Raw genomic sequence first — 24,379 nt, forward strand, 5'->3', positions numbered from 1 at the left:
ACTAAGCTAGCATTTATATATATATATAATCCCAATTTCCTTCTTAAAAAGGCCTTTGTTCTCTAATCTAAGAAGACATTCATCTAAAAATGGCCAAGTAATTTTGGATAAAATGAACTCCCTTGGTATATTTTTGGTCATACCAATGGTTTACTATTCCACATACCTATGTGGTTTTGTTTCGAAATGATCTCTGGATCCTGTATCATTTATTACTGATCCTATTTACAATTCATCGATTTTGTCCTAAAACTGCCAAAGTCAGGGTTCTTTGTCTCTGAACTTAGTTCAGAATTCAGCTGGCCTGAAATGGGTTAAATTTAGAAATCCAGTTCTCTTGCTAAACACTGTTCTAGTCTTGCCTCAAAGAATTTAGCTTACCTTGGGGGATGTGGCTTGCCATAAGGAATTGGGTCTAATATCTTTACACCACCAAGCTATGAGTCAATGACATCTCGTTTGCTGTCTAAAAAGTCTGGTTCGTTAGCTCTAGACCTTGCAGCTGGACTCCAACGATGACCACTTCTTAGTCACGGGGTAGAAGGCAGTTGTTGCTAGCCCTTCGTTACCAGCTTCCAGCCAATCATGCTGTTCCCCTTTCCTCAGCTAATCATTTTGTCCTCAATGATGTCACCAAACCTGTACTATTCCTTGTTCTCTGCTTATAAAAATGAGTTTCATCTGCAATTCTAGGTCTTTGGCATAAATTGAAGCAAGCCATTGATTCATCTTATTCTCAGGTTACCTGTTCTGATAATAAAATGCTATCTTGCTCAGAGAAATGTGCCTCAATTTACCTTTTTGTTAAATTTCACACACCAGTTCCTAGCTATTTTGGCCTTATACACACCCATAAATTGACTAAAATCCCATTGTATTCTCCCCTTATCAGACTTCATCTGGAGTATTCTGGAGTATTATGTTCACTTCTGGGCAACATGATCTAAAAGGGGCATTGATAAACTGGAGGGTGTTCAAAGGAAAGAAACCAGGATGGTCAGGGCCTTGAGTCTACGACATATGAAGATTGGTTGAAGTAGCTAGGCAGATTTAGCAGAGGGGAAATGTAAACAGAAATTGTCTTCAAGTATTTGAAAGCTTGTCATGTGAAGGAGGAGTTTCTTTGTTCTGTTTGGTCCCAGAGGGCAGAACCAATTTTGGTGTCAGAAAAAAAAAAACTTGCTAAGAATTTGAGGTTTCCAGAATGACCTGCTACTAGATATAGTGAGCTTCCCTTTCTTGAAGGTATTCAAGCAGAGTCCAGAGCTCTAATGTGGATTCTTTTTGTACGTAGGTTGGACCAGATGCCAGATGAGGTCTCTTCCCACTCATAGATTTAATTAATTCTGTGATTCTGATCGTATAATTCCTTGTTATTAAAACTTGAGTGGCAAAAGGGAAATGAGCATTTCAATCCTATACCCCCTAATCCAATTTAACCAATTGTAGTGATCAGAGAGCAAGCGACAAGAATTTATTGTTTACTATGTACCAGACATTGGTCTGGTGCCAAAGCTTAGCTCTGAGGAGAACACCTTCCTTCTAATTGCTGCCTCAGAATCTCCAGGGAACCAAGAAATTCAGGAACTCTCCTTAATTCCCAACCAAGTGATCTGAAACATGGGTAAACAGATGGCTGTGGAAGTCCTCTTTAAGATATAGACCTGAAAATTTTCTATCTTCTGTCTCTAGCCCTCCTGAAGATCCTCATTTGGCCACATAAGTTTTGTGCATGGGATCTCTTTTTGCTTTCCTAATTTATCTGATTTAATTAACTGATTTATCACACACACACACACACACACACATGCACGCACGCACGCACACAACACTCATTTAGAGAGGCATTTACTGCTAAATGTAAGAAATAATATGGAAAGATGATTTTAATTACTTGTCCTTTCCAACTTATCTCTTTGGACCAAAACAGCACTAATTCAGGGTTAGGGCTTCTAGACATAGACTGATGGCTTGTTTTCAAAACAACAAATCTAGTAATTTCCAGACAAGTTTATTTTAAATTAAAAAAAAAAACTTCAAACAGAGAGAAAGAGACAATGTTTCCCCAGAACTTACAAAAGTGTCCTTCCCTTTTCTTAAGTCCATTAATGAACAATAGCCCCTATCACACTTTAACTATAGTCTAATTATCTAGGGACTCCCATTAATGGTCAGATCTCAACATGTAAAGATCAGGTACATGCTTGGGAATAGATTAAGGGATTGAATTGGGTTTAAGGATATTAAAAAACCACAATTCATATATTTTATGAAGAAATAGATAAGATTCCCTGATCTGTCATATGCTTTCCCCTTGAGCCCAGTGGTATAAGTTTAAACTAGTGATTACCAGAAAAACAACTGTGGAAAATGATTATCCTCTTATGGGCCTCTGAGTATTTATATATTGGCTACACATAAACTCCAGCTTCAGATTCATAAGGTGCTTAAAGGCACAGTGCCTGGCATGTAGTAAGCACTATATAAATGTTTATTCCCTTCACTTCCCTTTTCTAGTCTCTGGGTGTTAATGAAACCCTCCTGGGCTTCTTCCATACCATTTTCTATCCTTACCCGACTTCTGTCTAGTTCCCAAGATCAAATGTACTATTTGCCACCCAGAGTCATAGTTTCATGTTCCTTGACAGGTTGCCTTACATCTTGAGGGAGAAGCCAGCTACTACAATGTTCTGTCCAGTGATGTAGCTGGAATCTGGAGAACACAGGAAAGACACAATCCCCACACAGTCTTCTGGTTGTCCAATCCTGGATAGAAGAGGAACAGGACTGAGATCAAAAAACCAGGCTCTAATTAGTCTTGTCCTCTGTGTCTGTAGTTTTAAAGGAAGGACCCGGGGTGGCCTCCATCTTTATGGTTCCCCCAGTTCATAGGCACCTGGGGGGTTGTTCCATACAGGCATACATGGTGAGTTCTTCATGGGAGCACAACTCACAACCCCAAATCCAGAACTATGTTCATCTCTCATGCCCTAGAATTCTCTCTCTCCCAGCTCTGTAGAAGGTACTGTATGAAGTTCCAAAACTATTTACCTCTGCATTCCATATACTTTCTTCATTGCATGAATGAAGTCTGTTTCTCTGACCTGAACAAAAGCAAAATATTGAAAGGTTCATTGTGCTTAGGCAGAAGGATCATGGAGGTGGGGGATATAAAAAAGGGATAAGCATGGTGTAAGCATGGTGTACGTGCCTATAGAGGATGAAACCTGCCCATGCCTAGGGAAATGAAATGGAGGCCACTGGGCACTATTTTTCCCAAAAAAGATTAAAGTACATATACTGCTACAGGGAAAAACTACCCAGGCTCAGAGTATAACGCTAGAAAGGATTAATAAGCCCAAGACTGAGCCTCCCAGTCCTGAATGGGTCTCCTTAGGAGTTGGCCTGGACTTGACCTGATCAGGAGTTTAATTATCATGGGGATGCTGGGAAGATTAGAGGAGTAACCCCAGAACCTTACCACAACATTGCCGAAGTTAGTCTTGATAATACCTGGAACCAGACAGTTCACCCGGATGCCCTTTGGGGCCAGCTCCACAGCCAGTGTCTTGGTGAGGCCCAGCAAGGCGGTTTTACTGATATTGTAGGGGCCCAACTTCTACAAGGGGAAAATAAATCAGGCAAAGTTCCCTAGGCCTGGAGGAGAGGAAATCTTTCCTGACCGCTTCTCTGTATCTTAGTTCTATCACAGGTTGGGGGAATATCTTTGGACTTGGGTTGCCGCATTTGTCAAATGATGATAAGACCTGCCCTAAATTTCAAGGGGATGTGATAAATGCTGAATGATGTAACAGATGGAAATATACTTTCAAAAATATAAGGCAGCAGATAGGTGTAAAAGAGTTATTGTTAAAATGTGGGATTTATACCTTTTCTCCTGTGCTTACTGTGGCCCACCCAAGTTCAAAGTCAATACTTACTGGATATGGAACATAGCCTGCAATTGATGATACCAAGATCACAGAACATTCCCTACAAGGAAATAAAAAAATGGGATGATTGTTAACTGAGAGACCTTTTATTTTCAAGAGACTGGCTTTTCTAGCGATATAGAAGCTAGTGGGAAGAGGGACTAAATTCTATGATGACAGGAGGGGATTTGGTGGCATCTTATCAGTACTTCTTAGGGTAGTGAAATACTGGAGAGTTTCAGATCATGGGAATGGACAGTATCCCATGGGCCCTCATGAAAGACAGCTAGGTAGAATGACAAAATCATAGAATTGAAGAGCCATTTTAGACCTCACACACCCAAAACATGAATCTTGTCTACGAGTTGTCTGACAAGTGGTCATCCGCTTTCTGGTTGAAAAGCTCCACTGACAATCTCACTCCCTTCCAACGCCAGCCCCTTTTATGTCTGGACAGCTCATAACAATAGAACAGGCATCATTTAGGGAGTCCCTACTTCAGGGTTCAAAGAAAGAGAGACTAAGAGTTAGGTTAGCCATAGATATACTAAAGAGAGGTCATCTAATTGTTCATGTCCTGCTTTCCCTGCTCTGCTCGGCCCAGCTCCTGAGCCCAGTAACCCACTTATTCCCCTCCTCCATTTCATACCCTCTTTTCTCCATATGAGGCAATAGCTGGCCCAGGAGCAGGGCTGGGGACTTCACATTCACATCCAGAATCTGAATTCAGAACAAAAAGGAGTTGCAATATGGTTACTTCTGGTTTCCCGCTCTTGTTGGTCACTTTGAATTCTGTAAATTTCCCTGCAGGAAGTGATTGGAATGTTGATCCCTGCTTTCTCTATATGAGGTCCCCAGGAAGAAGGAATCTTGGGATATGTTTAGGGGTCTGAGGAGCCCTGTCTCTTCCCAAACGCCGTGAACATGCAATTTAGGAGAATCTCTTCTATTTATTTCTTCCACAGTGACTTCTCCCTATCCAAGCCAACCTATTCTAGAACAGGGTAAGAGAAAACAAGAGTAGAAGTAATGTAGGAAAGCTAGTTTATATGCATCTAATCAAATGGAGGAGAACCAAGGGGCAGAACAGGGTAGTTTAAAAATAGAAGGGGCTTTCAACAGATATGCCCTTTATGATGACCCCTTAAAGAGGGCACTTATTTCCTCTGAGGGAAGTTGAATATAGCCACTGTGGGTCAGTGACAGTAATCCAGCTTAATAGTAATGGGCTGAAGTTGAGGCCCTGGCACCCCTTTTTGGGCTGCATCATATACATTAAAGATCTCCCTGGTGAAGGCCATAAAAGGTAGGGGGAAGCAGAACGACCAATAGGCATGTCCTCTAGGATTCGTGGCTGATGTTGGGACTATAGAGTCTGAGAAGAGTATCTTTCCTGGAACTGTGAAGGCAGCTATTCTTTGGGTAGGGCAGAGATTTCCATGTTCTATCCTGGAGGGGTGATTCCTGTGCCAGACAGATGAAAATGGCATTCCAGGAAACAGAATGCAACCCGTCTGGTCTACGACATCAGAGGAATCCTGTGCCAGGACAGAGGGGATAAGATCCTACCCCCAGGTCTTGGTGACTAAAGTACTTGGCCCCAGGGTTGCACCTGAAGAAAGTTTGTGAATAGAGATAAAGATCAAGAAAATATAATAGGGTGGGCATTTGTTTTCTTGGCTTTGGGAGAGTTGTAGTTACCAATTTCATGACACAGTGGGGAGAGTGACTTTGTGGCAACCCAGATTACATTTGAGTATGTTATCAGCTACAGCAGATAGAGCATGACACAAGGATCATCAAATGTGATCCTAAATCTAACTCCTAAGGCCTTACCTTGTCCCAGACCTGCTCACTGGCTCCCAGGGTGCTCCCTACTAAGGGATTAACTCCAGCAGCACAAACTACGAAGTCGGCACCTCCATGTTGCTCTGCAACCTAGAAGTGGAAAAAATGCGATAGAAAATGTAGGATTAGAGATGATGGGGAGGTAATAGCATCTCTTTCTCTATGTCTCCTGTGTTTGTTTCTCTGTCTCTGTCTCTCTTCCTCTATCTCTTTCTTACTCTTGCCAGATAGGGAGGGTGTGGTCTGAACTGCAGACTCACTCATTGTATACGGGATAATATTCCTTATAGGCACATAGACTTAAAGCTGAAAGTGATCCTGGGAGGCGGCCAGGTTCAAACCCCTGATTTTGCAGATGTGGAAAATGAGGCCCACAGAGGTTAAAGTGATTTGCCAGAGGTCACCCAAATGGAAAGTAACAGCTGGGATTTGCATCCAGATCTTCTTGAATTAAAGCCTAGTTCCTTAACCACTAGGCTATTTTGCCTTTCTTTGCTGGAAGCTGGAGTAGACCCAGTGTCTCCTGTCAGACTGGGAGTTCTTGCTATAACAAGAACAGCAACAACAATGACAAAACCTTTATGTAGTGCTTTAACATTTTCAAAGTTCTTTACATCGACTGTCTTCATCTGTTACTCACTGATGCAAGGCCAATCTTTTCGTGCTTCTCTGATTGACTTTCTATCACACTCCTATGTTGCTTCCAACCTTCTCTTCTCTCCTCCAGCCACTTAGGCCACTCCTCCTCCTTCCTTCTGTCTGGGGATCTTGGCACACACTACCCCAGTTCTTTGCCCCATTTCCATACTTGAAACCATCACACCCATTCTTTCCTCTTTGCTCCATTCTTGGAGGGTGAGATGGCCTTCTCTTAGCCAGTGCCAACTCTTCTACATGTACTCTTGGTCAGATTCCCTCCTTTTTCCTCCAAGACCTTATCCTTCATTCTTTCCCATTTCTCCCTAATTTTCAATTTATTCTTTGTTTCCTTTCCTGCTGCCTACAAATATGTCCTATCTTCCCCATCCTTAAACAAGATCATTTGACCCTCCTATCCCCTCAAGTTATCATTCTATATCTCTTCTTTTCACAGCCAAACTACTTTAAAAAAAAAAAGCTATCTGTACTCATTGTCTTCATTGGCTCACCTCCCACTCCTTTCCTAGCCCCCTTCCTCTGGCTTCTGTTCCCTGTACTCAGCGAAACTGTTCTTTTAAGGTCGCCAACAATCTCTTTATTGTGAAATCCAATGGCTTACCCATCCCTCTGTATACTCTCTCCCTTCTGGGTTGTTGTGACACTGCTCTGTTGTGGTTCTTTCCCTACCTTTCTGACTACTCCTTCTTAATTTTCTTTGTTGATCATCATCCCCATCTTGCTCCTTATGTGTGATATACCCTAGGGCACTTTATTGGACACTCTTCTTTCTCTACCTCTCTCAGTGATCCCATCAGTTCACGTGGACTCAACGAATCGTCTTTTTGCAGCTGACTTCCAAACCTAAATAGCTAGCCTCTGTCTCCTTCCTCAGCTCCAGTCCCACATCTCCAATTGCCTAATGTATCACCTGGGCATACCATGGGTACCTCAAACCCCACATGTCTGAAACAGAACTCTAAATTCATATTGCCCCCTAACTTCCCTCTATTCTTCCATTCGTCCACATTTGCAACCTTCCACTCTTTCACTCCTAATAGCTAATCTAGTTGCCAAGTCTTACAGATACTTCCTCCAAAACATCTCACTACTCACACCACAACTAGCCTAGTACAGGCCCTCATCTCCTGTCATCTGGACTACTAAACAGAACTTCTTGTTGGTTTCCCTGAATCCAGCCTCTCTCCTTTTGTAATTATCCTCCTCACATAGGCCAAAGTGACCATCCTGAAGCACAAGTCGGACCTTACTACATCCCCGGCTCAAGAGGCTTCTGTGGTTCCTGACTGTCCCTGGGAGAAAATACAAACTTTCCTTTTGCCATTTCAATTCCTTGACAATCTAACACCAGGCTATCATGTACTCTTATGTTCTAGCCACACATGCCTTCTTACTGCCCCGCCCCATACACATTTCGTCTCCCACTTCTTGCTTTTCATAGGCTGTCTCCTATCCCTAGAATGCTTTTTCTCTTCACAACCAACTTAAGACTCAAATCAGGCACTACTTCCTTGAAGAAACCTTTCTTGATTCCTCCAATTATTAGTGCCGCTCCAATGCATACTATATTATGCATTTGAGCATTTGCATATATTATGCAAAATATAAACAAATATTGTTTATATTTTGTATGTATCTTTCATTTACTTATCTGTGAACATATTGTACCCACCCCTTCTCCAGCAGAATGTAAAGCCCTTGAGGTCAGGGACTATCTTGGCATACAGTAGGCACTTAATAAATACTTATTGATTGATCCTTATAACAACTCTGAGAGATAAGCACTACAGATGAGGAAACCATGTCTCAGAGAAATTGTGACTTGCCCATAGCTAGTCACTGTTAGAGGTGGAATTTGAACCCACATCTCCCGTGAGTCCAAGTGTCACATGCTATTGCCTCATCCCTATTAAATTCTGTCCTAGAACAATTCCTCATAGGATTGTACACTTTGTACACCTTAACTGGATAAACAAATGCATTCTTATTATTACAACATAATTAAAATTGCCATCCTTGGCCCAGAACCCCAATTTTGGACTTAGAGAGACTGGGTTCAGTCTTGGTGAATCTTCTCATTAATTATTCTTTGCCTGGTACCTCTGTCAAGCTCTTAGGAGACACTCTGTTTTCCAGAGCTAATGCCCAGTGAGGGAGCTGTGCCCTGAACTTGGCATAACATTAATCCTTTTATTCACCCTCTGGCTGATCTTACCCTCTGGCAAAATCACATAATGATTGCATTGCTTTGACCAGCACCAGGTGCTCTCTGAGCTCAGATAAGCACCTGATATATCCATGTTCCAGGCAGGATGCCCTGCTATGAATCAAACTGGTCTCATTGTGGCTGTTACCCCTCATTGTAAGGGTTACAGCTCACTGTGTAGCCATTGGCATAAGTATTGAGATCTCCCCACACTGTCTCTGGTCCCCACTAGGGGCAGGGCCCCAGCATATGTGACTAAAAGATCCCCTCCTTCCTTGCATGCTGTTTCCCTCACTTTGATATTAAACTTAACGTTTGATTCCTGATTCTCCTTTCTCTAGCCTGCTGTGTTCAGCTCCAGTCATCCACGGGTTAGAGGCTGGTTTGGTCTGGTTGACACCTCCATCCAAGGTTTTCCATGGGAACCTCAGAGTATAACTCACTTCTTATTCTATATAGATATGTATAAAAGGGCTCTCAGTTCCCATTTAAAACACTCAAGATAATAACATATATTTCATCCCATAGAAATGATGCAAAAAAACCATGAAGGATTGATAAGATCCCATGTACAGTCAACGTAATGAGCTCTTCCCTCTCAGATGAATTCCACCTTCCATTCAGGGACTTCTGCAATTTTCCAGGCTCATAGTGCCACCTTGTGGTAGATATTTCCCGGGAAGGGAGACATACTTGTGGCCAACAGAGATATGCCCCTCAAGTTTCCCCCACATGCACATTTCTCCACCCCAGGTCTATATAGCCTTCTAGATTGATAGCACTATCCTAAGGTTGAGATTCCCCAACTTTGGAATTTTGCACTTGGAGTTGCTAGAATCTCACTTCTCTTTCCATCAGAACAGCACTGTCTGTATAACTCAAGGTGGCAATGAATAGTATGGGGTCCAGGTTTGCTCCTCCACATCATACTTCAGTCTCCTGCTGTTGCTCCAGCCCTGGGCCATGTGTTGCTCCTCTTCTTTGTAGGAGACTTGGTTCAAAAATTTGAGAAGAATTATTCCTCCTCTGGGTCAAGGATTTTGGCATTGTCTAGGATATCTCCCTTTTCTCTCCAGATGGAAGTGGGAGAGACAAAGAATGAATGCTTCTTAAGTGAAAAACAAATTGTCATTACTCAAAGAATCACCCTCCATGTGTCAATGGATCAACAGTTACCCAGGCCAAATATGCTCCCCACATTCTGCAAGGGAGATTAACTATCTCAATAGGGATGTCCATAGGGAGATGTCTTTGAGGCCACAATATATCTAGAACAAAGGTCTCATCCTTTAATCTTCTTAGGCTGAAAAGCTATCATTTCATACCCCATTAAGGACATATTTTAAAAAAATCCTTCCACATTGAGATGCCTTCTAGTACTTACCCTTTCACCTTGTTAAGTTGACCAGTATACTCCTAGTTACAGCTTCTACATTATTATTGTTCAATATTTCAAGGATCCCTGTTGGCACTCCTGTCTACAAAGACTGGAACCCCTCTTTGGCTTGGTTAGCTAATTTTGAGAGTGGCTGTGACCTTTCTGTGAAGATCCTTTTTAACTTAGCTAGGCTGGTCCTTAGTCAAAAGACATAGTCTTTCCGCAGACCCACACTCAAAGCTCTGCTCCACTGACGTATCCTTCCAGAACACAGAGTTACCCACACATCACATTGAGGCATTGGAGGAGGACTTTTATTATCATTATTACATCATTTAATTATTCCTGGAGCAGATTTGGTTAGTTAAGAGTACTGGGTGACCCATTTCTTTTTCTCTTGATAGATAATGAGATGATATTGCTATGGAGACATATTCTGGGACAAATATAGCTAGAACATGAGCCCGATTATGCAATTGCAACCTAGAGTGCAACTTCTAGGGCCTTCTGGTCACCTTAATTTTAATAATATAATTTCTCTTTCTCCTCTCCTTCCAGTCACAGTCTTTATTCCCATCATTCATTTCTACCTTTCTTTCCTTTCAACAAACATTGGTTAAGCAGCTACTAGTCCAACCTCCAGGTAAATCTGTATTTGATGTCTCACTGTGGTATGAAGGTAACCCTAGGTTCTCCGAGGCTGTGCAAACAAAACCCAAACTCTGGTAGACCTCACTAAGTATAGATGGCTTAGAATTGAACTCCCACAAAGGACTGTATGTCTGTTGTACAAGGGCCAGCCCAGCTAAGTTCAGACAGATTCATCACTTGGTTGGCCATAAGGTAATAAAGCTTTTGGCCACAGCAATTCTCAAAGTTCATCTAGCAAGTTACCGAGGGGTTGTGATCTGTGTTGGTGAAGGGAAGTACTCATACCAACAAGCCACAAGTCTTTGAAGTATCTAAGCAATCATTCATTATGATCACGATGTTATCCATTGTATCTAAGACAATAATATGCCACCCTCTAATCATTCCTCGTCATGCTGTACTCCAGATTTTCTCTCCTGTGCCCCAGCTTTATATCCACAAACCTCATTACTTCTTGGCCTCTCCCTCTGATTGGACGGCTCCTCCCAGAGCTTCTATTGAAGGAGGACACCCATGCCAGTCAGGTCTTACTCCTCTCCAGGCTGCACTCTGGACTTCCTCTACTGTCCCTCAAAGCAGGGTACCTTCATTCCAGACCTCAACCTCTCCACCTTGCCCTCAGCTCCCTTTTGTGTGTTGTCTTCCTCCATTAGAATGTAAGGCTCTTGAGGACCAGTACTGTCTTTCTTTCAACTTGTATTTATATTCCTAGTGCTTAGCACAGTGTCTGGCACCTAGTAAGTGCTTAATAAAGGTTTGCTGACTGACTAGTTGTTCCCATATGCTTGGAGTCCCTTCTCTAGGGCAGTTACCTGTTCTCTATATGCTTCTCCTCTATATTGCTTTTTAGCATCAACATTCACATTTAAGAAGATCATCCATTAATAGAACCCAGACTGGAGGTAGGTGGTGTAAGTACCCACCTAGGGTACAGAAATGAGTGTTCATGTTGGGGAGAGGAAAAGGGAAGGAAATAACGATGTTTCAATATTGCTCTAAAATTTTTCATTTATACCTTTCATTTTTATACCACAATCATTCTCTCCATTGAATTATCCCTTCTTAAAAAAAATTGAATTAAAAGTTATGGTTTAGGAGTCTTGTGTTGTGTCTGACTCCTTCTGACCCCTTTTGGGGCATTCTTGGCAAAGATATTGGAGTAGTTTGTGATTTTCTTCTGTGGTTCATTTTACAGATGAGGAAACTGAGGCAAACAAGGTTAAGTGATTTGCCCAGGGTCACACAGCTAGTAAGTGTCTGAGACCAGATTTGAACTTAGGAAGATGAGGCTTCCTGACTCCAGGCCTGGCGTTCTATCCACTGTGCCACCTAGCTACCCTAAAACTAAAAGTAATGGTAATTACATTTCATAGTGTATAACAGATGCCACATCTGTAGTTCCCCGCCCCCCTCTCTACTGAAAGGAGGAGATAGGCATCATCATCAATTCTCTTGGACTGAGATTCAGTATTACCTTTGACATGCTTCAATATTTTGGTAAATGTATGATATCTTTAGGGTGGGTCCTCCCTCCAATGGTACATATTGCAAACCAACCACACCTTCTCTTCTTAAATCCTCCATCAAGTTTCATCTGGATCTTGTAATAGTTTGCAAATACTAGTAAAACACTCAGCTGACTATTTGCTATTCCTCACTCTCACTCTATGGGCAGGACCACCTTATTTTCCACTTATATGTCTTTGATGAGATTTTCTTATGGATACAATTACCTCCCACACACCCTTGTGTTACTCACTATTTTGATTTTTTTGAGATTGTGGTATTCCGTGATTTGTAGTCGTCTAACATCACCACAATGTTGATGTTAAAACATTGTTTTTAAAAAATGAATGACAGAGAATTCTGCTCTTCATGGCACATAGGTCCTTATTTTTTGATAGTCAAATTGGATACATTATACTTTTAACACATGAGCACCATCTCTTACACTTGGGCCCCCAGGAAAGCAATCTCAATTTGAGGCACTCTGTGGGTCATTACCCACTTAAAACCATAGCTCATGAGCCCCTCGTTGTATATTTATGTTTACCAGCCAACCACAGCCAGACCATTCAAAGCAAAAGACATTTAATCAAATAAAATGACAATTTAAACAACAGGAAAAGATCTCTCCCATGCACTGCAAATTCCCAAATATTACCATGCCATCCGAGGGGAAAGGGACATATATTAAGAAAATATGTTACCAAGAAGAACACATGGATGGTACACTTAGGTAATACATGTGGCCTGGGTGAATATATGAAGGGGCAATCATAAAGGACCTGCATGGCCAGGACATACATAAAGATGGTACGTACCCAGAGCAACTCATAACTTTGGTGCCCTAGGGTTGCTGATGTCCTCTGGTGATGTCATCATGCTATTCTCTGCCAGGAATCATGTCTATCATTCTCCTGATTCCTGGTGGATGACTTCACTGGTCTTGTAATGCCTTCTGGGTAGCTCTATTGGTCTCATGATCATGAAACTACTACTCTCCATTATCAGATTCAATGCTTCAGCTCTTCAGGGTCATGAAACGGCCTTTTTGGTTCCCAAAGGACAAATGAAGTAACTAGGAAGCCTCTCCTTGACGAGAGCACACTTATAGATCTTTAATCCATATCAGAGACTGTGAGCCACGACATCCAGCTAAGGACAGTGAACCCAATGCCAAACCAGAATGCCCCTAGGCAAAGACTAAGTCTATTCTTTTCAATACCTGTATCCAATGCCAATATAAAATCCATTGTCCAGATAATTGTCTTGACAGGGTTAGAAATTTCATGTAGTTTACCTGTAATGCCTTATCTTGTGCTCCCAAAATTTATTTGGGGAGTGCAGGTGAGGGTCTGACAAAGAAACCCCCACAGTAGTTATGCAGAGGCTGGGGCTACAAAGTCCATTTTGCTCCCATGATCCTTTCCAGATTGGTATGCAAATGAAGCTAAACAAGATTAGAAGCTAAATGAAGAAGGTAAGGTCATTGCCCTCTACTCTCCAGGACTGGTTCCTGCCTTTATTATGTGTATCTTCTAACAATTAAAAAAATTATCTTTTTTTGCTATGTTCAATCCATTATAACACTTGACTTTCTCCCTATACACTGAAGGGGTGAACTGGCTAAATTTCAAACCACAGGGGTAAAGAAGAACTAAAATGCCCAAACCCTGTCTAGGGGTGAGCCAATTCCTTGTTTTGGCTCTGTCAGTCAGAATGTCACCTTCCATGTAATGTGTAATTGAACCCCCAAATCAAATCAATAAACATTTATTAAGCACCTAGTGTCCCCAACCCAGAGCTTCCCTAAGGCCTGAGTCACCAGGATCACCTTCTCTTCAAAGGATCTGCTCTCATTGGCCCAGCTTAGTCTATCCATTCAGGGCAGACCACATGAGCCCCATGGGGGAGGATTCAGTTGTAGGCCCTCTGAGTCCTGTGCTGGGTAATTAGGAAATGATCTGTCTGTTTTTTATCTATGCCATCTACCCTCATCTGTGATCACTCACCATAGTCACTAGCCTATCGCGGTCCTCTGCTTTCCCTGCGTGGCACACTATGCCGCTCACACTGAGTCCCTCTTCCTTCAGTGTCACCACAGCCCGATCAACATTGTGCTGCTTGCGACTGCTCACCACCACATGGGCCCCATCCCGGGCCAATCGTTGCGCAATAGCAAAGCCAATGCTGGAAAAGAAATGCAGACAGAAAGACACCCTTGATATCCTCATTTCTTAGCCCTGTTGCCCTCTACCTCAGCCACCTGGTGGCCTTCTGTCTACTGGAAAATCTTAATCTTCAGCCTCTTTTGCCTCTAAGGAGCTGACCCTACACTCTCTGATGGATCAATTACACTGAGAGCATAGACTCAATATCCCTGTTGCACTTTTCTTAAAAATTAAGACTTTTATTTTTAGTTTACAACACTCAGTTCCACATGATTTTGAGTTCCAGATTTTCTTCTTCCCCCTCCCCACTCCTCCCCCAGATGGCATGGAATCCGATATATCTTCTACATATAACTTTGCATTAAACTTATTTACACAATAGTCAAGTTGTAAGGAAGAATTAGAATACCAATAGAATGAATCATGAGAAAGAAGAAACAAAACCAAAAAAAAAAACAAAAACGAAAGAGAAAAAAAAAAAAAAGAAGAGCAAACAGTTTGCCTCAATCTGCACCAGACTCCATAGTTCTTTCCCTGGATGTAGATAGCTCTCTCCATCATGAATCCTTTGGAGTAGTCTCTGAACTTTGTATTGCTGAGAACAGCCAAGTTTATCAAGGTTAGTCATCACAGAATCCATATATCTGTGGCTGTGTATAATGTTCTCCTGTTGCACTTTCCAATTAGGAATTTATTTTCACTTACCCTTGGGTGGACCCAGTGATCACAGCCACTTTGTCAGCCAAAATGCGTTTCTTTTCTACTCTAGTGCTGCTCATCCTCACTGAGAGAGGGACCCTGGGAATGAACAAGGCTCCACGGGCAAATGACAGTGTCTTGAACATGTCAATCAGCATCCGATCTTCTTTCCAGCAGACTTAGATCCAGGGAGCAGCTTGAGGGAAATGGTCAACATCATTCATCACATAGAAACTTCTGACTCAATACATCATGAGGCTTTTTCTGACACACACCCCTCTGCCCCATCTTGGCTCAGGAATAGAAGAGACAGTATTGCTGCTTTGTTTTGTATTGCTTTGTTTGTCTTTCTTTGCCTCCCCAGAGCTTAGCACTGTGTCTGATGAACCTGCAAGAACCTGGGGAACCTGCGATCGTAGTCTTCTAAGTCCTTGGGTGCTGGCCTTTGACTGAGTCCAAGTTTTACAGAACAAATCCTTTTATTAAGGGGATTTGTTCTGTGAAATTTGGATTCCATCAAAGGGCTACACTTGAGGACCTAGAGGGCCACATGTGGCCTCAAGGGCGCAGGTTCTCCACCCCTGGTCTGGAGAGTCATTGTAGGTGCTTCCTAAATGCTTGCAGACTATCTGATTTGAGCTAGGGATCATTGAGATTTACAGGCATTGGAATTCTGGTTTTGCTATCAGGGGGCATGCCATCAGAGTCTTGTCACAGCTCTGGAACAGACTTATAAGCTTCTGTGACCTGCTGCCTAAAAGTTATGGTCTTTGTTAAAGTGTGTCAAAGTCCTCACTTCGAGGAACCCAACTACTTTGTTCTGTGATAGAAGAGGCAGAAGAGAAAATGAGGAAAAACAGTTAATGGAGCAACAGTGCCCTTCCAGCTTCAAGAGCCCCTCCTACAGAGACTTGGATGTTGTTACCATGTCTTTGAGAGAGGGGAGATAAAATCTTGGAAAGAGACAGTTTAGCTGTTTTATGGAGAGAGTGAACTGCCACAGCTGAGCGAGACTGTGAAAGACATAGAAAGAACTGAGAGAACATTTTCCTGAGAGAGTGAGTGATTTAATTGTTATGGCATAAAAGTCTAGGCAGGTATTTTGAGAAAACTGAGCTTAACTTTTATTTGTGGAGAAGATAACCTGAAGAGAATTCTTGAGGGACTTTGCTGTCTAAAAGAATTGTTGGATTATGTGTGGTCTGTGAAGCAGTCAGCAGCTATTTTTGGTTAGAAATGACTCTGGCTGTAATCTTTCTCCTAGCTGATATGTTATGGGAATATTTAAGTGTATTTTTATTGTCTGATACACTGTTAATAAATTGTACAGCCAGTAATATTAATGTTTATCTCAGCCTATGAAACTAGGGAGTTTAGTGGGGGAAGGTGGAAGGAAGAGAGAAAATTAATGGGGAAAGAGGTTTATTTATAAACCGGGGTGGGTGCTCAGAGCTGCTTGATTAATGAGTGAGAGAGATTGCGTATTTCTATTCATTTGTGAATAAATATGAGAACATGCCCCTTGATTGCTTTGGGATGTATGTAGAGAATTACTAAGGAAATACACCAGTAGCAGGTAGAAAGAGCTGTGGTTGGATAGCATAATGCATGGGAGGCAGCTAGGTGGCAAAGTGGGTAGAGTGCTGGGCCTGGAGTCAGAAAGACTCATAAATCTTGCTTCAAACACTAGCTAGCTGTGTGACTGGGCTTAACTCTGTTTATCTCAATTCCCTCGTCTGTAAAATGAGCTGGAGGAAGAAGTAGCAAACCACTCCAGTATCTTTGCCAAGAAAACCCCAAATGGAGTCATGAAGTCTTGGACATGACTGAAAAATGACTGCACAAACCAATAGTGTACAACAAACTAGACTCCCTTTAATATGTTATAGGAGCGGTGTGAGGGGGTGCTGTGTCTATTCTTGTTACACTTATATTTGTACTGGTCTGAATAGATAACTGGACAAATGTCTCTATGGCTACTTTTCCTTAAAATTCTCCCTTTTCACCAGGATAACTTCTGCCTTCCCCTGTTGGGGTTTATTTCCTTCAGCTTTTCCTTTTTGTACCTTGTTTCAGCTGGGTCCTGATCTATTTTCTTCTTCTCTCCAAAATAGGTTGAATTTTTGTCTCCTAAAAGTCTCTCCACAAAGCCCTTCCAACTTTCATATCTTCCTATCACCAAAATCAAAACATTGTCTTTTTGTTGTGTTTTTAAAATTTGAATTATATGGTTTATTGGCCTCATTTTTGCTGTTCATAAGTAGACTGTAAATGTTTCATTTATCAGATGTATAGAGAACTGAGCCAAATTTATAAAATAAATAAATAAATCATTCTCCAGTTGATAAGTAGGCAAAGGACATCAACAGGCAGTTTTCAAAAGAAGAAATCAAAGTTATCAATAGTCACATGCAAAAAAAAATGCTCTAAATCACTATTGATTAGAGAAATGCAAATTAAAAGTTAGCACCTCACACATATCAGACTGTTTAATATGACAGAAAAGGAAAATAACAAATGTTGGAGGGGATGTGGAAAAATTAGGACACTAATGCATTGTTGGTAGAGTTGTAAACTGATCCAACCATTATGGATTGTAATTTGGAACCATACCCAAATGGCTATAAAACTGTGTATACCTTTTGACCCAGCAATACCACTACTAGGTCTGTATCTCAGAGAGATAAAAAAAAAGGAAAAAGACCCATGTGTACAAAAATATTTATGGCAACTCTTTTGGTCAGGACAAGGAACTGAGAAATGGCTCACCAAGTTGTGCTATATGAGTGTGATGGAATACTACAGTACATATAATTAGACAAAATATATTAAAATTTTCACATAAAAGGGCAGTTACTGAAATTTTTTTAAAAGAGTGATTTTTATAGAATCATAATTCTTATGACTGCAAAAGTTCTACTTATACTAATAAATTATTATTCCACATGTTAGAACTTGAAACAAAACTTAATTTTTTAAAAATTGCTAATACCTATTTAATTTTTTTTGAAAGTTCACTTCCATGATTTGTGTACTATCTTTTCATATCCTGGCTTAAAGTTTTTATTCAATTATTTGTGTATTCTGTATTTCTTTGTGTTTTATGATGAATATCTAGAAAAACGATCAGTAACTGAAAAATTGCACTGCATTATATTTTGCTCAGACTCATGTAAAGTTAGCTTGCCAATCAGGAGGGTTACCTGTAGAAGTCTTTGAGGTTAAACAACTTCTCATACACAGATAATGGGCAAAAATATAAGAGATTGGAATTGTCAATGTTGGAGGGGCAATATTCCACATTGTTGGTAGAACTATGAATTGGTCCAACCATCCTAGAAAGCAATTTTGAATTACATGAAGAAAATGACTACAATTTTCATATGCTCTGACCAGCATATATGCCAAGAAAGTTGATGACAAAAGAATATCCCCTTACATATTTCAAAATATTTATAACAGCACTTTTTGGGTAAAGAACAGGAAACAAAGTAGATGCCAATTGATAGATGAATTCCTTAAAAAATTATAGTATATGAGAAACCAACGAGGAGAAGAATGCCTTAAAAAGCAGAATTGGCCAAATGGAAAAGGAGGTCCAAAAGCTCAGGGAAGAAAATAATTCCTTAAAAATTAGAATGGAGCAAATGGAAGCTAATGACTTTATGAGAAATCAAAACATGATAAAATGAAATCAGAAGAACGAAAAATAGAAGACAATGTGAAATATTTCATTGGAAAAACAACTGACCTGGAAAATAAATCGAGGGGAGATAATTTAAAAATTGTTATACTACTTGAAAGCCATGGTCAAAAAAAGAACCTAGACATCGTCTTTCAAGAAGTTATCAAGGAAAACCACCCTGATATTCTAGAACCAGAGGGTAAAATAGAAATTGAAAGAATCCATTGATCACCTCCTGAAAGAGGTCCCAAAATGAAACTGTCAGGAACATTATACACAAAATTTAGAGTTCCCAGGTCAAGGAAAAAATGTGGCCAGAAAGAAACAATTCAAGTATCATGGAGCCACAGTCAGGATAACACAAGATTTGGCAGCTTCTACATTAAAGGATCTGAGGGCTTTCAATATGATATTCTGGAGGGCAAAGGAGCTAGGATTGCCACCAAAAATCACCTACCCAGCAAAACTGAGTATAAATCCTTCAGGGAAAAATGGACATTCAATGAGGCAGAGCACTTTCAAGCATTCTTGATGAAAAGACCAGAGCTGAATAGAAAATTTGACTTTCAAATGCAAAACTCAAGAGAAGCATAAAAAGGTTAACAGGAAAGGAAAATAATAATGGACTTAATAAGGTTAAACTGTTTATATTCCTACATGAGAAGATGGTATTTGTAACTCATAAGACCTTTCTCATTATTAGCATAGTTAGAAGGAGTACATATAGACAAAGGGCACAGGTATGAGTTGAATATGAAGAGATGATACCTAACAAATAAAATTAAGGGATGAGAGAGGAATGTATTGGAAGAGGGAGAAAGGGAGAGGAAGAATGCAGTAAATTATTTCACATAAAGAGGTTAGAAAAAGTTTTTACAGTGGAGGGGAAGAGGGAGAGGTGAAGGGAAGTGAGTGAACCTTACCGTCATCAGAATTGGCTCAAAGAGGGAATAACTTACACACTCAATTGGGTATAGAAATCTAACTTACTTACCCTATAGGAAAGTAGGAGGGAAAGAGGATAAGAGAAGGAGGAGGGGGTGTAATAGAAGGGAGGGCAGATTGGGGGAGGGGCAGTCAGAAGCAAAACATGTTTGAAGAGGGACAGGGTGAAAAGAGAGAGAGAGTAGAATGAGTGGGGGGATGGGATGGAGGGAAATACAGTTAGCAATAATAACTGTGAAAAAATTTTTGAATCAGGTTTCTCTGATAAAGACCTCATTTCTCAAACATATAGAGAACTAAGTCAAATTTATAAAAATAAGAGCCATTCCCCAATTGATAAATGATCAAAAGATATGATCAGCTTTCAGATGATGTAATCAAAACTTCTATAGCCATATGAAAAAATACTCTAACTCACTATTGATTGGACAAATGTGGATTAAAGCAATTCTGAGGTACTACCTTACATCTATTAGATTGGTTAATAGGACATAAAAGGTAAATGACAAGTTTTGGAGGGATGTGAGGAAAATGAGACATTAATGCACCATTGATGAAGTTTTGAACTGATTCAATCATTCTATAAAGCAATTTAGAACTATGCCCAAAAGGCTATAAAACCATTTGACCTAGCAATACCACTACTAGATCTGTATCCCAAAAGAAATAAAAAACAAAACAAAAAGGGAAAGGACTTATATGTACAAAAATATTTATAACAGCTCTCTTCTGGGGAGTAAAGAGTTAGAAGTTGAAGGGAAGCCCACCAATCAATTGGGGAATGGCTGAACAAGTTGTGGTATGTGATTGTGATGGAATTCTATTGTACTATAAGAAATGATGAGGAGGATGCTCTCAGAAAAACCTAGAAAGACTTGCAAGGGCTGATGCAAAGTGAAATGTACTGTGTACAAAGTAACAGCAATGTTGTAAGACGATCAGCTGTGAATGACTTAGCTCTTCTCAGAGATATGATGATCCAAGACAACTCTGAATGACATATGATGAAAAATGCTATCCATCCCCAGAGAAAGAACTGATGGTGTCTGAATACAGATTGAAGCATACTTTTTTGGCTTTCTTTATTTTTTGAGTTTTTTGGTCTACATTTTCTTTCTCAACATAACTATTATGGAAATGTTTTGCATGACTATACATGTATAACCTATATCAAATTGCTAGTCTTCTCAATGAGGGGAGGGGGGAGGGAGAAGGGGAAAGAATTTGGAACTCAAAGTTTTAAAAATGAATGTTAAAAATTATTTTTACATGTAACTGGGGAAAAATAAAATACTAAATAAATAAAAAATTATAGTATGTGAATTCAATGGAATATTACTGTGCTATAAAAATCATGATTATAACGAATACAGAGAAGTATGACAAGATATATGAGCTGATGCAGAGTGAAATAAATAGAATTAGGAAAATAATAAAGGCAATGCCCACAAAAATGGAAAGACTAACAATAATAAAAAATGGAGATTGAATGCTATAAAATTATAATGACTAAGTTTGACCCCAAAGAAGAAACATGAGAAGGTACCTCCCACTGATGAACTTGCACAGACTTTGAAAAGTAGTGGAGAGTAGAAGGGCCTGGAGTGCTATGGTCCATGGGGTCATGAAAAATAAGATATGACTGAACACCTGAACAGCAAGAAACTCCCACTGCTTCTTTGCAGAGGAATGAGAGTATGGAACATTATGTACAATGTAAGATTTTTTTCATGCTTTGGTTAGTTTTATTTTATTTTTATTCTTTATGATAAAGGATGGCTCTTTGAGGTTGGGAGAAATATCCACTGGGAAATGCAGGTGATATAAAAACGAAAGTTATCAATAAAATGTATTTTTAAAATATGTTTAAGGACAATGAGGATGACTGTATTTCAACAGGAGGAATTAATGCCATGAGAAAATGAATGAATGATATGGGGAAGCTAGGTAGTGCAGTGGATAAAACACTGGGCCTATAGTCAGGAAGACCTGAGTTCGAATCTGACCTCAGACTCGTACAAGCTGTGTGTTCTTGGGCAATTCACTTAACCACTGTTTGCCTCAGTTTCCTCCACTGTAAGGTGGGGATCATAACAGTGTCTGCCTCATGGGGTGGTTGTGAAGATCAAATGAGATATTTTTAAGGCACTTAGCACAATTCCTGGCACATATAATGGGCTATTTAAATGCTAGCTATATGTTGGTGTCAGGGAAAAGCATATACAAGAAAAGAAAAAGACTATATAAGGCAAGCTGGGCCTTCTGATGATCATGATAACAATTGGGAATATTCTTATGGTATCCTTATAAAAGCTATAACTCTAATATTGAAGATTGTGCATGTTTTATTTATATGGTATTTATAGACATAGAGGAACAGTGACATAAGGTGGCTTAGAATGAAGACGTACCCCGATGCCTATTGTGTATGTGACCCTAGGAAAGTCATTTAAATTCTTTGGGTCCCACTCAACCCCCTAGGTATTACCTATTAAGTTATAACTGGCTCAAAAATGGTGATTTGCATTGCTGAAGGGAGTTTCCACACTGGGAGCCCCTTATGCAGATGAAATCACAGTATTCACATATTTGGATATGCAATTAAATTAATTAGATATACAATTAAGAAGAACTACAAACCACCATACAATATTCTTTTTATGGGACCATGAACAAATAAATGTTCTGCTTAAGACGTTACAGTGTTGATTTATACACGTGGCAGAAAAAACTAGAATGAGAGTCTATTTCAAATGTACTTAACTCTGTGGCTGGCACAAAGCCCAGAAATTCCTTACTGTGCTCATCTGACTGAGCACTAACAAGTACATCAAATGCACAGGTTTTTTGTCCATCACAGAATCATGACAAATGAATCTTGTGGTCATTTAAACCTTGTTCCTCAGGCACATAGCCCTATAGAAGATTATAAATGCATCCTCCAAAAGCCAATCTGTTATGTTTTAGAATGGTGTAGTAGATGGGCAATGCGAAGTCTAATTTCTACCCAGATTTTGTCCTGACCTATTATTTCAGTAGTGTAGGAAAATGGGAGGAAACTCACAAGAGGATTGATCTATAGCTGGAAGGTATCTAAAAGATCATGTAGTAAGCCCATGTCACACTCAAACAGACCCCTGTGCAGATCTCAAATACTGGCTTAGAAAACTACAAATTGACATTTTCTATGTTGTGTTGCTTTTCTTGCTTTTTTGGTTGAACATTTTCCAATTAAATTTTAATTTGGTTCAGGCCCCAAATAGGAATTTTGCAGGCCACATGGGGAAAGTAGCATGCTCTGAATTTCATACTCTGATCTAGTCTAATTCCCTCATTTTACAAATGGAGAAATTGAGGTTCAAGGAAGTTAAATGACTTGCCAAAGGTCACACAAGTAGTAAGAACAGAGTCAGTATAAGAATTCATGTCCATTGATTCCAAATCCAACACACTTTCCATTGCATAGTAACTGGAATATTTTGACCATACATAGAAGTGACAGGTGCAAAAAGGCATACCAGACATGGTTGAGGTGCTAATTTGTATTGCTTAATAGGATTTTATGGGTGGGGGAGGAAAGAGATGTTGGGAAGTGATAGTAATGTAAAAGAAAAAGCATTAGACATTTTAAAAAGACCATGGAAACAGTCCTGTAAAAGAGAAGTAAGCATTTATTAAGTACCTACTATGTGCCAAGCATTGCTCTAAGCATTTTACAAATACCATCTCATTTGATCCTTAAAATAACCCTGAGAGGTAAATACTATTATTATCATTACTGTTTTATAGTAAGGGAAACTGAGGCAAATGGCCTGAAAGTATTAAATGTAAAGTTGAATATTCCTTTTGATGTTAAATATACTAAAATTCTGCATATTTTTGAAGCTGTTCTTTGGAATTATTATAGTATCTAGCAGCATCTCACACACAGTTAAGTGCTTAATACATGATTTTTAAATTGAATTTGAAAACTTGAAATTTCTGATCACCAGTCTAAACTAGCAAAAAAATCATTTTTTCATTAAATAACCCTGTTTCTTTCATCCTCACAATCTATTCATTTGGTAGAGGAAACCAGAAGTCTGGACTGGGATCCAGAGTAAGAGAAAAGCTGAGAGTTTTCACATACAAACTTTTTCAAGCTATAAGAAAGTGTCAGCATCTCTGTTTTAATGCGAAAGTCAACCCTTGGTTATGTGAATCAGTTTAGTATAAGAAAACTATCTTAAATATCAGTATTTAATATACACAGTGTCTCTAAAGTCTGGACACATAGGAAATCTCATTAACATCTCATTAAATGCTTCACTGAAGACTGTGTTGTTCAGTGACTTCTTTTTCTGGGGTATGCTAAAGGAGAAGGTGTACTCAATGAAAATCACAGGTGCAACACACTTGATTGAACGCATAAAGAGTGAATATGCTAAAATTGACAGCAATGTGGAGTTACTGCATCGAGTTCATGTGAATCTTGCAAAGCGCATCAACCTTTGCATCACAAATGATGGAAATCATACCGAAGATGTTATTTGTAAGTATTCCAATTAAATAAAATGTTGTTGAAAATTTCATTTATTTCATTTATTGAAAATATGCATTTTTGCCTTTGTGTCCAGACTTTGGGAACATCCTGTATAAATATTATATAATTAACATTACATATATCATATTAAACATTTTTAGGTTTAATATTAAAAATAAGAG

At 39.7% G+C, this 24,379-nt stretch overlaps 1 protein-coding gene across 1 annotated transcript in view; it reads right to left on the reverse strand.

The window, feature by feature from the left end:
• Positions 1-2,070: 2,070 nt before the first annotated feature.
• The window catches only part of LOC118828915 (dehydrogenase/reductase SDR family member 2, mitochondrial-like), a 47,146-nt gene continuing 24,837 nt past the window's right edge, over positions 2,071-24,379 (reverse strand). Inside the window, exons 2-9 of the mRNA XM_036735806.1 lie at positions 15,052-15,241; positions 14,188-14,365; positions 5,769-5,870; positions 4,582-4,652; positions 3,942-3,993; positions 3,482-3,619; positions 3,052-3,104; positions 2,071-2,766 (exon numbers count right to left, since the gene is read on the reverse strand). Of these exons, the coding sequence (XP_036591701.1) occupies positions 2,655-2,766; positions 3,052-3,104; positions 3,482-3,619; positions 3,942-3,993; positions 4,582-4,652; positions 5,769-5,870; positions 14,188-14,365; positions 15,052-15,203 (858 nt within the window). The 5' untranslated portion in view covers positions 15,204-15,241 and the 3' untranslated portion in view covers positions 2,071-2,654. The remainder of the gene's footprint in view (positions 2,767-3,051; positions 3,105-3,481; positions 3,620-3,941; positions 3,994-4,581; positions 4,653-5,768; positions 5,871-14,187; positions 14,366-15,051; positions 15,242-24,379) is intronic.

The sequence above is a fragment of the Trichosurus vulpecula genome, chromosome 8 (genome assembly GCF_011100635.1).
Source record: "Trichosurus vulpecula isolate mTriVul1 chromosome 8, mTriVul1.pri, whole genome shotgun sequence".
Taxonomy (NCBI): domain Eukaryota; kingdom Metazoa; phylum Chordata; class Mammalia; order Diprotodontia; family Phalangeridae; genus Trichosurus; species Trichosurus vulpecula.